Consider the following 16,594-nt stretch of genomic DNA (forward strand, 5'->3'; position numbering starts at 1 on the left):
AGTAGCATAATACAGAAATTGGCAAAAAACTGAACTGAATTAAATTTGATGAATTTGTGTTCACAATAGCGAGGGCTGGGAATATATGAAACAACCAATGGCTCAAGCCAAGTTCTACACACAACTCTGCCAACACATCAGTCCTAAACTACCACACTCTGCTATTCCAGTGTTAGGCTCTGGACTTTCCAGACTATGGAATACTAATTGCTCAGCTGAGATTTACAGCCTGTGCAAACCCATTGAATTCAAAGGGTTTAAGCAAATATTCTGGCTCAGTAAATACAGGATTCTCACTATAACAGACTGCGATAAGTAAGAAGAGGAAAAATAAGATATTCTACCAAACTAATCCACTTCATAGAGCAAGCATATTCTGATTCTGCTACAAAAACTGTAAGAAGCCATTTATGTGATCTCAACTGTCAATATTTACAACTACAACACGGTCCTCAAAGTGAGTAGAGAGGTAAAGAACAATCACACTCATGAAATTTGCTGTAGCAACTTCTTAATGACTTCATCATTTGAACCAAAATTTAGAAGTCGTACGTAGGTTCCCCGAATTCTCACAGGAAACCAGTTAACAGAGAACTGCAACAGTTCCGAAAGGAAGTGATTAAGGCATGAGTAAGAATTTTGGAAGAAGTGATGAAAACACTTAATCTATGCTACATAAAGAGTATGAATAATTGGACTAATGTAGTTAAATGGAACCACTATATATTACGGGGGGGAAGCCTAATACAAAGCAATTTCAGGAGGAGGAGGTCACAAAAACTTAACACAGCAAATGAGAAAAGTTAATATTCCCTGATTTTTGCTTTTTATTCCCAGGCTACCCAACCTATGACAGTGTTACCAACTATTTCCATTTCACTGGGAGAGTTAATTAATTTAACTGGCAGAGCCCCAGCCTCATCTTCCTTTATATCTACCACGTAAGGTTTCCACCACCCACTCCCCACCCCCAACAAACAGGAAATCAGACCAATTTGTCTTCAAACAAATCTTTTCTCCTCCATGTCTGAACAGACCAGGAGAAATTCAGAGCCCTCAGAAAACTAGACACCTTTACACATATGGAATAAGTACTCAAGTCAATCCCAGCACAAGGATAAAAACAGTGAGTAACTGGGTAGGTTAAGAAGCTGTGCCAACCAGATGCAACATGCAGTCATGCAAAATGTCTAGGCTTAGGATTCTTATTCTGAAGCCTGGTAGCATCAAGAAAGATGTCCTCATAGTCTGATTATTAGCCAAGCATCTGTACTTCCTCCTGTAAGCCTGAAAATTGGCCAGAGTAATATTTCAGTCTCCAAAAAGGCCATCTATATTCCGAGGTGCAGAGAATAATCACAACCACCCATGCTGTTGGAGGCCAAAAGGATTTAAATGGGATGGGAAGAGATTAATTGATTTCCTGATTATTTTATGATCCAATTAAAAATCTGAATTTTGAAGAAGGCAGAGCTTGGATGCCTTATAAATACAGATTCCTTTCTCCAAGGCTACATATGGATGTAATAATATCAGTAGGAAATAACCTCTGTATTGCCTATTTTGGCTTATAGTTTGAAGACTGCACAAACTAATGCTATTTGGACCAGTTTATATACATATTCAGACTCACCATCTTGATAAAGCCATGTCACACTTGACACTAGCCCTAGTCTGAACAGGTGAACAGAAAAAGAGACAGGTTCGCATACTGTATACAATCTTTTCCTGCATCTGTCTTCTTTCTGGTTATCACAATGTTCAAGTGGATAACCAACATATCTGATCTCCAACACAACCGAGAGACAATCCATCTTGTCTTTCATATTGAAGTGCTATCCTTAGGTTCTGGACTAGCTGTGTTTTCTATCATTAGTGTCCACAATGTGCTAGACACTCTCCACAAACAAAGGCAGATGTAATCCTGTCCAAAAATAGCCTATATTCTAAGTAATCCATCAGCTCACTATTGTAGCTACAGCCAAGAGCATTCACAGCTGGAAAAGAAAAGAAGGTTTGTCTGGGTGGTTCTAGCCTCTTATAAGACTGAGACGATGCTGATTGATGGAATAAGCATTTTGAGAAACAGACAACATTTATAACTTCTCCTTTGTTTGTCAGTCTCTGCTGAGCTATTGTGAAGGTGGTTCATTATGTCAGGGTCAGAAAGTTAGTTACCACAGTCAGCACTGTTCCTGGATTCACAGACAGCAGCAATAGCCAAGAACATTTTTCGCCTTCAGCTAGCCAAGAGACATACATGCCTCTTCAGTTATCCATGTCTCTGTTATCTCAAGGCTAGACCACCGTCATGAACTTCATTTGAGGCGAACGTTCAAGGCTATCCATAAGCTTCAAGTACACCAGAATGTGTCTGCATATCTGCGGGCAAGGTGGGCTTGGAAAGCACATTTTCATTACGCATATACACCATATACTTCACTGACATCCATTTCACTTCTAGCTCAAGTTCAAAAGTACTATGACCTCGGACTTCTTCCAGTCTGTCCTGTTACAATTCCAATATTCAACCATTCACAGTTCATCTATGTGTCTCAAGTGTAAGACTCAAGCGAGCCAGAAGTCTGCAATAGTGGACGCTTGCCTTTGAAATCTGCTCTTGAAGGAAACATGTTTAAGCTTGAGCTTTGCCACATTTTGAGAGTGAGAAGTCACCTTTGTCCAGGCTTTCCACTAACTATACTCTGGAATCCCTGGTACTTATTACTAGCACTAGATTTTTCTCTATCTCTGTGCTTTAAAGTTAGCAACTACAGTGCTGCAAGTTCAGAGTATACAGTAAATGTCTATGTATTTGGCAAAGTGGAATCACATAAAGGGGACTAACTTTAACAATATTACAAATAAAAAATAATATAAATGAATATAGACTAAGGAAATTAGCCATCTTCTTTTATACATTTGAGTGATAAGGAAACGGAGAAAAGGCACAGTACAGTCTAACTCAGGGCCCATTTTTCTTAAAGATAACAATTTTCATGTGTGTTAGTCAACGAGAACAAAGATTGAAAAAAATTATAGTTTCTTAAAAAAAAGTTTAAATATTTTAAACACTTCTCAAAGTTTGAAAGCACCATGAAAAAAACTGATTTGACATTTGATTTGACATAGGCTTGTTCCTATCCTCAAATAATAGAAAATGTTAAAATGCACAGGTACACATTGCCGAGTAACTTAATAAATCAGATTTGATGAGGTCTTCTTTAATTCTTTGAAAACAGTACTATATTATGATGTGAAAAACATGATGCAACAGGGAATCAAACATCAAAGGATTACAGTACGTTAACAAAATAGTCCACAAACTATTAAGTTGTGCTGCTGAAAAACTGAGTTAAAACCATGAACTTTTCCTTTCACACCTGGGAATGAGTTTCTCATCACAAACAGATCTATCTCTAGGAACGTGCCAAATTCATCCACCACGAGCCTCACATTCAACAATTCCCTTTTTACATCTTTACAGTAAAACGGTGTTTGAGCATTGCTGATAATAATCAATCAGCTTCTCCTTCACAAATGCATTTTATTTTGTTCAGGATCATTAAAGCTTATGTGTGTTAGTTATCTAAGGCCTCTTATTACAGTTTTACTTTTGTCCGATTCCAGATATTGGTCAATAATACATTCGTGTATTTTTAATCAGATTTACTTTATACCAAGCCATGTAAAAAAGAGACCAAAACATGTTTATAAAAGGTTTAACTTAATTTAATATGAACTAATTTGAACAGCTTTCTGATGTAGCAACTATCATTGTTAAATGCTAAATATAAGCAGTTTAGAGAGAAAGAGAGAGAGAGCGAGAGAGAACAACTGCCCAACGGAATTCATAAGAAGTAGTTTAGTTTGCTTGCTAGACTGTACAACACAAAGAATTTTTCTACCCTCAGTAAAAAACAGAACTTGTCGGTATGTTAACTATTGTTTCCTTCACTTGTAGTTATACTTCTTTCCCCCTTTTTTCCTTTTTTAAAAAAGACCCAGGGATCCAATATTTGATGACACAGAAAAGAGCAAAATAGCTGTAGTTTGTCAGCTAATTACAAAGTTGACAATGTTCCCATAAAGAAAAAGCCCTGCACAAATTTTAAAGTATTAAATTCTAACAGTAGGTTACTACTGCTCTAATACATTCCATTTTGTGTTTAATATTTTAACTGAATTTAAGATCGACTTAAACCTAACTCTAGTTTAGAGTTCTGTGCAAGGACAAGCTCTGCTTAACAGTTCTGGTAAATAGCTCTCAATACACTATTGCATAGATTCCTAACTTGTGTACCACTTCCCCACTTAACCCCAGACCTGAACAGAAAAGTAAACAACAGCTCAAATTAGGTCGACTGCAGTGGAATGTGGCAGCCATTTTACACAAGAAACACTACTTAGCAGCTGTATGCAGGAGACTTGCTTCTCCAGTTGAAGTTACAGGGCGAGTTTTGGTCAAACAGAATATTGCCCAAACTGAGGTTCAGCCAGGACACTAACAGGGTAACTCCTCATGCTCTTAAAAGTGCCGTGAGATCCTGGATGACAAAATTGTCAGGATCTTAATTCTAGATCAGACTTCTTAACCAATAATTAGCAAATCAACAGAAAATTTTAAGACAAAAGAACAGCACCTGATGTTTTAGTGAAGCCCATCTCATTCTTTTAGCTATATCAAGTTAAAATGTTAGTATGCCGGTTCTCTCTTCTGAGAGGATAGTAGTTCCACTTTCAAAATAGTGGAGATGATTATAAGCAAATGTGAACTGGCCTGTTACTTGGGAATTGCCTGTATTTGGGTTGAACAGTCTCAGATTTTAAGAGGATTTGCTTGTTTATGCATAGTTGCTCAAATTTTTCAGCAAACTCTTCCAGGAGGTTACTCAGAATTTCTGAAACAATGTAGTTGAGCAAGCAAGACAGCTGGTCTCAGAACTTGATAAAACCACATTTAAGTAATCTTCAAGAGAGGAGGTGGCTATTTGTACATTAAGAGACATGTCAAAAACCTCAAACACTGGAAAGGTCAATTTGTTTGAAAATGGTTTACTTAAAATAAGCAAAAAGAGGAACAAATTAAAAGCTAGCTCCACTCCAACTAGAAGAAACGACAAAGAATTCCCATTCCACTTATTTTTCTGATCAGAATGGGAAAGTAACTGTGTTTGAATACCAGAAAAAGCTTCAACGGCTGATATTTCAGGGGCACATGGGTGGTCTGTTACAATATTACAAGTTTTAGAAAATACTTATCATTTTTCCCATACGTAAAATAAAAAAAGAGCCTTCATGTCTTTGGCAAACTTACTTACTTTTGAGAAAGCAAAATGTCGTCTTGAATTTAATGTATGCTATATTATTTACACTATATACTTTTTATTAAAGTTATTTCTTCATGTACATTAGGTTGGATCTCAAGCACTGCCTCTTGAACAGATGACAAAGAAAACTTAAAATCTTTTACTCATCCCAAGAGTTTGAAAGTTTGAGAAGGTAAGGACCACAAATCATGAATAAACTCTGCAGTGTATTTGAACATGAGTCTCTAACTATAAAAAGCATTGCTAATCCTATTGCTAGCAACCATCATCTTGCTAAGGAAAAAAATGATACTTGGGGTAAAGGACGACAAGGTATTAATGGAGTGTCAATACTATCATAATGATTGTAACAATTATTACAAAAATTGTAGTGGTTTAAAAACTGTTTTCTCAATTTTTCTTTACTGAAACTGTGGAGTTCTTTTGGAGGAGACATTTAAAAATAAATTCCTGTCTCCCACATGTAGAACTTAAAAATCCCATGACAATTTTCCTAAGAGTTGGAGTTTGCTTCAGTATCCTTGACGAAAATTTTCCCTGCCTTTCGCTGTTGCACAGCATTCTATATGCTCTTTGACTGGAAGGGGTTGCAAGTGCTTTGGAGGACAGGATTCAAATTCAAAATGATCTGGACAAACTAGAGTAATGCTCTGAAGTACTCCACTTAGGAAGGAACAATCAATTGCACACATACAAAATGGGAAATGATTGCCTAGGAAGGAATACTGCAGAAAGGGATCTGAGGGTCATAGTGGACCACAAGCTAAATATTAGTCAACAGTGTAACGCTGTGGCAAAAAAAGCAAACATCATTCTGGGATGTATTAGCAGGAATGTTGTAAGCAGACATGAGAAGTAATTTTTCTGCTCTACTCCACACTGATTAGGCCTCAACTGGAGTATTGTGTCCAGTTCTGGGCACCACATTTCAAGAAAGATGTGGACAAATTGAAGAAAGCCCAGAAATTAAAAACTATTCAAGATCTATGAGAGAAGATTGAAAAAAGTGGGTTTGTTTAGCCTGGAAAAGAGAAGACTGAGAACGGACATGATAACAGTTTTCAAGTACATATAAAGTTGTTACAAGGAGGAGGTAGAAAAATTGTTCTCCTTAACCTCTGAGGATAGGACAAGAAGCAGTGGGTTTAAATTGCAGCAAGGGCAGTTTAGGGCTGGACATTAGGAAAAACTTTCTAACCATCAGGGTAGTTAAGCACCAGAATAAATTGCCTCAGGAGACTGTGAAATCTCCATCATTGGAGATTTTTAAGAGCAGGTTAGACAAACACCTGCCAGGGATGGTCTAAATAAAAACTTAGTTCTGCCATGAGTGCAGGGGCCTGGACTAGATGACCTCTGGAGGTCCCTGCTAGTCCGACAATAGTTGCTCCTATGATAGTGAGATAGGATTTAAAACAAAACAATATCTGAAATCACCCCCCAGCAGTATTTTAGATTAACACATTAATTGATAAATAATATAATAATTAATTATGAATATTATTATTTCAAAATAGAAGCATAAGAGTCTCTAGAATATTTAAGATATCCAGGCCCAGCAGTTCTCTAGCTTATGAAGAAAGCAGCAGCTGGGGTTAAAAACAGGAGTTAAAAATTTTAAGTAATTCAGAATTATGGAGGGAAAAAAAATCAAAAGCACTTAGAAAGGACACACATCTTTGAGACCAAAATCTCATGCAGAAAAAGAGTCCATAGAACAAAGAAGCACTCCTGTGCATCTCTAGTACCCTCCGTTTATTGGTTCTTAACAGTGAACAAAGTTATGCTCATATATTTTTAAAAACAAGCAGTTATCTTGGCAATTTTATGTCGCTGTCAGATAAAGTAACAAAAAAAATGTCTGGGAAACAGACCAAGTCAAGACTGGAGCGTTGAACAAATAGATATGAAAATCAAGGAACAGTGATATTAGTAAAAACCACACTACTCTGAAAGAGTAACTTATTTTAACTACACTTCTAACAAATGGAAAGCTGACATACTGGGCTATAACAAATATTCAAGTAAAACTTTTAAAGAAAAAATACTGATTCATTCAATAGGTTAAAGAGAACATACATTTAGCTGTGAACTGTCACAACAATGCACTTACTGATTTGTGGAGCAGGCAAGATTCGTGCAGCTCGAACTGGGCCGTGTCGAACAGAAAAGAGTTCCTGGGCTTCACCACTGATCTGCATAATATACAAATTATAAACAATGTAAAGAATGTTACTTGTTTTAATAAACCATAAAAACTTCCCTCCTCCCATACCTAATTCACTAAGTATCATTTCTTAAACTTTGCCATGCCTTCCGCATAGCACAAGTGAACTCACTTTGCATAGTTTTGAGGGGTTCTTGTGTGTTTGGTGCTGTAACAGGGTCACAGGATGCCCTATTAATAGTTGTTGAAACCATGAGTGATCTGCAGGTAAATTACCATATAGGTATTTAAGCTATAAACACGTTTGCACCGGTACAACTGCATCTATGCTGATTTAACTACTTTAAAAAAAAAAAAAAAAAACCCACAAAACAGATTTAGTTAAATCAATGCAAAAAACTATGTGTTAGGCCCCTAGGTGAGCTGTAGCTTTTCTTTGGAGCCAGGTAGGGACTCCAAAAATTAGAGGCAAAAGGAATTCACTAGAAATAAATTTCAGGGGAAGTGTTTTTCCTCTCTTCCTTGGTAATTTCCAGATGTGCTCAGCAAACTTAAATATTTCATATACTAAGTTAAGTTCTGGTTCACCCAAGACCTGGAACAGCAAACTGCAATAGAAAATGTATTTTCTTTCTATCCAAGCATCTTCAAACCTGCCTCTGCCCCCCCGCCCCCCCCAAAATCAATTTTCTATACCCTTCCCCTAGAGAAGACATTTTAGAGGTCTTTACTATAATTTGTCAGTTATTTTTAACAGAGGTCCTTCACATCAAGAAATGCATGTTTTACATTAGGCTACATAAAATACAAGAGTGCAATACAACTTTCATAAGTATACTGTACATATTTCAGAAGATACAAGTCCTCAACTTGGCCACTGATTAATACAGTTTGTTGTACACACTGTATGTTTTATTAGAGAAGGCAAATGAATCTCTGATTAAGAGAATCAAATATTGGATTTAAAGGGTCAGAGAACCTGAAATCTTAGTGTACCATATATTGTATAGGTGTTAAAATTGTTTCAAAAGTACGAAGTCAAACTAATTGTTAGTCACTAATGGAAATCTTGAAAAGATTAAATCAAAAGTAGTTAAGAAGAATTTCCAGACTTCCTGTAAATGGTCGGTCACAATGTATTTTCATAACTGCTTGGTAATGGATCCGATATGGAATGTCAAACTTCAGGAAAATGGCAAACATTATGAAACTCATTTCCAAATAACTAAGAACTTAAAACAGATGTAATGAAGCTAAAAATTTAACCAACATGTTGGCATACTATTTTTGGAAGAGAGTTTGCCAAACAAGCATTTTACTATATCAGAAATGCATACAATTTGAAAGAAAGACTTCATAACTCGATAAGTATTAAACCATAAATCTAACACAACCTTTTAAAAATGTCTTTTTATATTTCTTCAATTACTTCCTGCAGTTTAGATGACAAGTTGGAAAAATAAAAATCCACTGCTATTTGAGCAACAAATCATGACCAGTAACTCCAACTCACACTTTGTTGCAACTTCTTAACTATAGCTTATCACCATTGCTAGAGATAATGTACGTCAAACTGCTGCTGCTTATCCCTTGAACCATCTATTTGTTATGAAGACTATATGCAAATGCTATACTTACTACAGTAAACACTCCACCTTTTTATAACTAAACATTGAACACTGACAACTTTATTTCAGTTTTCCACCTACTCTCCTGATTCAATTTAAAATAACATTCAGGACAGTACAAAAATTTTGGGAAATATTTGTCTTTACATTTCTCCCCAGGGCCTATTCCAGTCTCACAACTGAATGAGTCAGGAGTAATACCAATTAAGTGATTAGAATTATTCCTGATATAGATGGCTATAAAACTGATGTAAGAAAGAGGAGACTCAGACCCTTAATCCATCCTGCTCTTATTTTATTAGGTAGATTATCAGCATCCGGGGTTTCAGAGTAGCAGCTGTGTTAGTCTGTATCCGTGAAAAGAACAGGCGTACTTGTGGTACCTTAGAGAAATATGTTAGTCTCTAAAGTGCCACAAGTACTCCTTTTATCAGCATCACAGATTCTGCTTTGCCATTTAGTAACAGTGCTTGTACAGTACATAAAATTTTAATTATTCTATTTCTTTCAGAATAATTTCAGATTTAACAAATTAGTAATTTGATGATAGACAGTACGCTGCCTCTCCTAGAGCAGGAGGTGTGGTCCCTGCCCCAAAGAGCTTGCCACCCAAGTTATGTACAAACCAAATGATAGTATGATGTTCAAAGTCAAACTGGTGAAGCTACATTTCCCGTGACACCCTCCACAGACTTAATTCTTCAATGGATCATGGGTTTTCTTGTTTGGGGGAGGGGGGGGAATGAAAAAGGAAGAGAAAACAAGAGAGCCTGTACCAAGCATAATGGGCAACATGGAAGAAGGCACCAATGGGGCATGGTTAGGAAGGAAGGTTGGAGAGAGTAAAAAGTGAGAGAAGGAGTAAGAGGAAATGAAAGCAGAGATGTAGGCAGGAGTAGGTTTTGTATCTGTGGGAACACACCAGTTCTATAAAAAGGAAAAAGTGGGAAAGTATAAGACTTTGAAACTATTATTATTGGCAGTTAAGGGGTTGGTTTTTTTTCCAAAACCATGAAAGAGTGGTTCACATATGTATGCACACAAATGACTACAAAGGAAACAAAAAGGAAACAACATAACAGAAGTATGGAAGAAGTGATTCACATATGATACCAACCCAATTCAGTCACCTCGTGCTACTTTTTGAGCAAGCCAGCACATCAGCTCTAGCGCCAAACAAAGTAAGAGGCCCAACAGTAAAAAACAGTTAAGGAGGCCAAAACCCGCTTAACTGAGATTCTGATCTCAGATATAGCAAGTTTACAAAAGCATACATATTTCGTTAGGGACGCTGAAGAGGTGGTAAAACTTAAGGCTGGGATTTTCAAAGAAGCTTAAGGGAATTAGGTGTCCAAATCCCACTGAAACTCACTTGTAACAGGGTACATAACTCCGTTAGGCTTCCTTGAAAATCCCAGCCCAAGTTCCTTATGGCTATGCTGCTTTTCTTCTTCAATGTGTTGTATAAGCATTTACTTATTAGTCCTCCACACATATGGAAGGTAGGCAGGTATTATTCCCATTTTACTGATAGGGGAAACTAAACCAAAAGGAAAGCAAAGCGAATTGCTCAAAGGCACAGAGTCAGTGGCCGAGCCAACATTAGAACTCAGATGTTACCAACTCCCATGGCACGACAGCATGTCCCTCTCTCCTACTTTAAGCAGCATAAAGACAGGGTGAAGATTTTAAAATCTTAATACATGCATTTTGTTGTTTACAGAACAGTAAAATCCTAGATGCTTCTTGGGTTTGTTTGCAAGGGGAACCTCTATGGTCTCTTTTGCAGTTTAAAACTTACACATTAGAATAAATAGGTTTCAAAACAGATTGGTCCCACCCAACAATACCTGTTGTTTTTTTTTTTGTGATTTGTGTTTGTAAAAGGACCTGAGTTATTAGCCTTGGATACCGATGTCTTTTATTTATCCACAGAACAAGTAAAGCTTTATCACCATTGCCCTGGTAACGTGTCCCAATCCTGACCGGAAAGGACCATCTCCAGAGGACAGCGACATTTGTACGGTCTCACAAGAACGGCCATGCTGGGTCAGACCAATGGTCCATCTAACCCAGTAGCCTCTCTTCCAACAGTGGTCAATGCCAGGTGCTTCAAAGGAAATGAACAGAACAGGTAATCATCAAGTGATCCATCCCGTGTCCCCTATTCCCAGCTTCTGGCAAACAGAGGCTAGGACACTTCAGAGCATGGTTTTGCATCCCTGCCCATCCTGGCTAATAGCCATTGCTGGACCTATCCTCCATGAACTTATCTTGTTCTTTTTTTGATCCCTATCATAGTCTTGGCCTTCACAACATCCTCCGGCAAAAAGTTCCACAGGTTGACTGTGTGTTGTGTGAAGAAATACTTCCTTTTGTTTGTTTTAAAGCTGCTTCCTACTAATTTCATTTGGTGACCCCCAGTTCTTGTATTATGAGGAGTAAACAACACTTCCTTATTTACTTTCTTCACACTAGTCATGGTTTTATAGACTTCTATCATATCCCCCCTTAGTCATCTCTTTTCCAAGCTGAAGAGTCCCAGTCTTATTAATCTATCCTCATATGGAAGCTGTTCCGTACCCCTAAATCATTTTTGTTGTCCTTTTCTGAACGTTTTCTAATTCCAATATATCTTTTTTGAGATGGGGCAACCAGTATTCAAGATGTGGGCGTACCATGGAATCAGACAGAGGCAGAATGATATTTTCTGTCTTATTATCTATCCCTTTTCCTAATGATCCCCAACATTCTGTTCGGTTTTTTGACTGCCACTGCACATCTCTGCCGATTTAGTCCTCATCTCCTTGCTGAGACTGCCAACAAAGTGGGCCAAGGTTTTCTGACTTGGACACCTGTCCTGCTAGGAACTGGACTGGGACAGACCACCACATAAGCCATACAGTCACAGAATGGCTAACAACTTTCTCCCCACCAACCTGGGCTAGCTGTGAGCTGGCAACCAGAAGGTGGAAGGCTACACATCCCATTACCAATCCCCTGAGCAACTCAGTCTCCCAAACACAGACAAAATATAAATAGACTTTAAATTCTTCAGAAAGCACCTGCAGAGGAACAGGCTTGTGGCTGCCATTTTGGATTTGCTCCAGATAAGTAGTGAGTCCCTGTGGCAGCTTTCAAGCTCTTAAAGGTTTTCTCTCCCATTCCAAAAGCAAAGAACATTTCCAAACAGGTTTTAAGAATTGAAAATGAAGCTTTAAAAGCAGCCTCAGGTACTCTTTCTATAGAAAGGGTGAATCCAAAATGACGGCCACAAGCTGGTGTGGTGGGACTTCGCAGCTTCCACAGTCCAAGGAGTCAAGACACAGGTTGGTTGCATTTTTAAAGCTTCAGATCTCTATGCAAGATTGCAAGCAAAGAATCCATCAAATTTCAGTTCAATTCCCTCTGGTTCCTTTCTCCTGATATGAGAACAGATTGAGGAAAGGGAGTGAAGACATCCCCTCTTCCCTTAAAAATTTTGGGCCAGTACTTCGTAAGTATGGCAGATCAGGGATCAATCTGGACCATTGCTTAATTTTTGATGAGAGACTTCTGTTGTTTAGGGCATACCAGTTTGAACCCATAACAAACAAAAAGGTTTGTTTACACTGTAAGGAAGATAATATTTTCCAACCATAGAAAATAGGTTTCCTTCGGTCAAAAAATGCCAAACATACACCAAACCAAAAGAAGGAAAAAATAAATTAGAAATTTGACACTTAAAATAAAAATGCAAATTGTTAGTATTCAATAACAGCACTGTCACACAAATACATAGTGAAGATGTTAGGTAAGATATCAGAAATCTATCTTTTGGTTTTTGAATATTGTATTGAATGACAATAATATCGTAGGAAAACCTAAATTATTATTGATATCTGTATGAACTACTGTTTGACATGATCCAGTTCAAGAGGAATACTACCAAACAAGTTTCAGAGTAACAGCCGTGTTAATCTGTATTTGCAAAAAGAAAAGGAGTACTTGTGGCACCTTAGAGACTAACCAATTTATTTGAGCATGAGCTACCAAACAAGATATTTGAAGGGGGGGGGGGGAGCAAGCAGCCAGAATTTTAGTGTTTACATTCAAATGTATAGTTGTAATAAAAAAAAAAATAAATCTCTGTAGTGATAACAACCCAATTACTTTTGCATTAGCCAAAGCATGAAGAGAGAAAGTGAACTAGTTAGAAATTGACTACTCAACTTTTCTTGTGTAAGTGGACAAATAAGAAAAAGTAAACAATCAGTGTTAATGATCAAAAGTAAAATTAGATTTGTAAAATTCTTTGTTTTAATAACCCAAATCATTATTAGTAACGTAGGGCATGTCTGCACTGCACACTCCTGGCAGTGGCGTACAGAGTACGTGTAGCTGCACATCGCAGCAAAAAGCAGGCTGCACTCACACTGTGGTGTGTAACTATACACAGCAGCGAAAGGCTCTGGCAGGGAAAGACAGTGGGGACTTCTGGAACCCTTCCTTGCTGTTTCCCTGCTGCTTGCCTATCCCCTCTGCCAGAGTCCTTCACTCCAGGTTCCAAATACTGGGGAGGCAGCAGGATGCTATGCTACTAAAAACAGGAGCATAGATAGGGAGACACTGCTTGGATGTGCAGAGAACCATGTTGGGTCAGGCATGTCTCTATTCTACTTACCTAAGCAATGCCTCACCATCTACACAGCTATTTATAACCATGCTAGGGAACATGCAATGTGTATTGTATATGCCACTGTAAAGCATATGCAGTGTAGACATATCCACAGGCCACTTGTTTCTTAAAATAAGACTGCCTACCCATCCCACCACATCACACATATCCCTCTGAACAAACAGACACTTTTCCTAGGCACATTAACAGCTCAACATGAGAACCTGTAAGGATGTGTGATACAAATATAAATGCGCTATATAGAACAGCTGTTTGCAGCAGCCAGTTGGAGTGAGGCTACCCTTTTCATTCTCCCCTATTTGGTATAAACTTTCTTTATGCCTAGATGCATGTTCTCCCTTTGCCTGGAGAACAGAACAGTGGAGATATCTAAAAACATTATAAAACTCTTCCCTGTGGGTTGAATGAAGTGTTAAAATTGCAGCCACTATGGAAAACAGAGCACATTAAATAAAATACAAAGTGTAGTTAAGCAGCTTGCTAATGCATTTGGTCACAGATGCATCAATACTACCATTATAAACGTAACATGTTTTGAGGGGGTTTAACATGCTCAGGCTGCAGACTACATACATGTTTGTAATTTGGGACCGTGTTTCTTCACCCCTGCCCTCAACACCCACAAGAAGAAAAGAAGCAGGTGTATGGAGAACCATCAGGATAGGGACAGAATGATACTTTATAGCTCTCCTTTCTTGCTTTGCCCTCTAATCAAGGAGGGTCCCATGGAATGCCCTTCAAAGACCTTGTTTCACTGCTCAAACAGGTGTGTTTTTTACCTTGGTGTAACTAACATGCGCGAGCTATCCTGCGGTAAAAACCACAGTGAAGATCAGGCACCTTAGTTTTACTGCAAGGTAAACGCACCTCAGTCAACCAGTGAAAGGCTTGCATTGCAGTAAAACCAAAGTGCCTTGGGATAGCTCATGCATGTTAGTTACTCCAAGGTTAAAAAGGGCCCTTTTTTAGCAGTGAAGACAAGGCCAAAGCCTACTGATACTACCACTCCATCTGCCAAAGGGTTTGTGGAAGAGAGGTGGGATGTTTTCCTTTTCTTCCTCTCCCCAGGTTCTGAGTACATTATAAATCACACAGCTTTACAACACAATTGGCTGTGCAAGTTACGTGTGTTAAAACAAAACCAGTACTCTTTTAAATCTGTACAGAACTCAAAACATTTGTAGTATGAAAAGATAACAAACAAACAAACCTAGAAGAATGATTAGCCCAGTCCCTGTCCTTATGCCCACCTCCCAAGTCTTCTGATGCTTTTAAAGGTTACACATCTTGGTCAGTCTCAGATTTTTTTAAGTGCCTACTGCAAGCCTGCACCAGGGTCTCCATGTTGGGGATGACTGTTCAGGTCCCAATATCCTCTGGTCAGAAGAAACTGGGAAGAAAGCACTTAATTTGTCATTAGCTTCCTACTGCATAAGTCACAGACACTTTTACCACCATTGACTAAACTGGGGAAGGAAGGGAGAATGGAACTGGTTTTCCCAGCCACCACCATGCTTTTTCGAGAACTGAGGAAGCGAAAAGAATTCACACACACACAACTAGCTACTGCATTTGCAGTAGACTGTGTAACACATTAAAAATCTTAATATTTATTAACTGGTAAATATTGGCCCATCATTTTTACATTATGACAATGAAACAAAGGAAAAGTCAGAAAATAGCATGCCATCCTTAACTTGCCCAGCTATGACCAGTATTCCATGGGTCTCTAATCAGTGGATGTAATCGACCCTTAAGCTGCCATACCAATAAAGATTGAAGTAGCAGCATTGTACCACAACTTTTACAACATATATTTAAATATACGTTATGTTTACTTTTATGCAGTTCCCTTTGAACAGTCAAAGTTCCTAATTTATTAAAATTAATGCCTAATAACTCTGTTCTAACTGAATAGGGAAAATCTAAATTAATGTCGCTTTCTACTTCTGAAACCTCCTGTGTACAATGAAAAAAGTTATCACCCACAAAAGCAGCCAAAATGCATTTCTGTGAATAGGAATAACTATCTAAAACAGATTCTTGTAAACCACATTAAGCATAAACCAATTCCAACTGCTTTCTGGTTCTGACACTGTATTTGAAATACAAGACTGGGGGCAAAGGGAAAACAAATTCCAAACACAACACAAAACCACATTGCACAATTACTGAATGGGAACTTGTAGTCATTACTTTTGTATAATCCCAGATTTCTTCCCACTTCGAAAGGCATATTTTAAAAACACTTTTAACCTTCCCACCCCCATTTCAAAACAAAGATCAAAGAAAACCAGTTTGGATGGATACCTTCTGCATCTTATACAATACAGATTTAGACATTACACCTCAGAACTCCAGCCGTTACTTCAGCACCCAGCAGTCCAAACATTATTTCAGTCCTTTGAAGCCGATCAAATGGTATCTTCCATTTGCAAGTAACACTTCTGTAGTCAAAGATCTTTCTCCAAGGAAATGTTAATGTAAAACCACTCAGACTGCAGAGACATACATACACTCCTGGAGGCAGACTACAAAGGTGTTTAGAAGTCAATGTAACACCATTATGAAAAGCGTCAGCTTAGTAGCTGTCATAAACACTTCATAATCACGCAGACGCAAACTGGACTGCCTGCAGCTCATTATTTTATTATGTACTGAATAGGGGTCCAACTGAAGGAGGAAAGAAATCACAATGCTACAGATGATAGCCTCAGTGTATAGCTTTTCACTTAAACTTTGGGACTCTTGCTTCTTAAAACAGAAAGGGCTTCTAAATAAAATCTTACAG

The 16,594-nt window shown here is 38.0% G+C and overlaps 1 protein-coding gene across 11 annotated transcripts in view; it reads right to left on the reverse strand.

Moving 5' to 3' along the window:
* BCAS3 (BCAS3 microtubule associated cell migration factor) overlaps positions 1 to 16,594 on the reverse strand; it is a 494,723-nt gene that overhangs the window by 463,413 nt on the left and 14,716 nt on the right. For all 11 annotated transcript variants that reach the window (XM_037880509.2, XM_043531385.1, XM_037880505.2 and 8 more), the window contains exon 7: positions 7,444 to 7,525. In XM_037880509.2, coding sequence (XP_037736437.1) covers positions 7,444 to 7,525 — 82 coding nt within the window. The remainder of the gene's footprint in view (positions 1 to 7,443; positions 7,526 to 16,594) is intronic.

The sequence above is a fragment of the Chelonia mydas genome, chromosome 17, assembly GCF_015237465.2.
Source record: "Chelonia mydas isolate rCheMyd1 chromosome 17, rCheMyd1.pri.v2, whole genome shotgun sequence".
Taxonomy (NCBI): Eukaryota; Metazoa; Chordata; order Testudines; family Cheloniidae; genus Chelonia; species Chelonia mydas.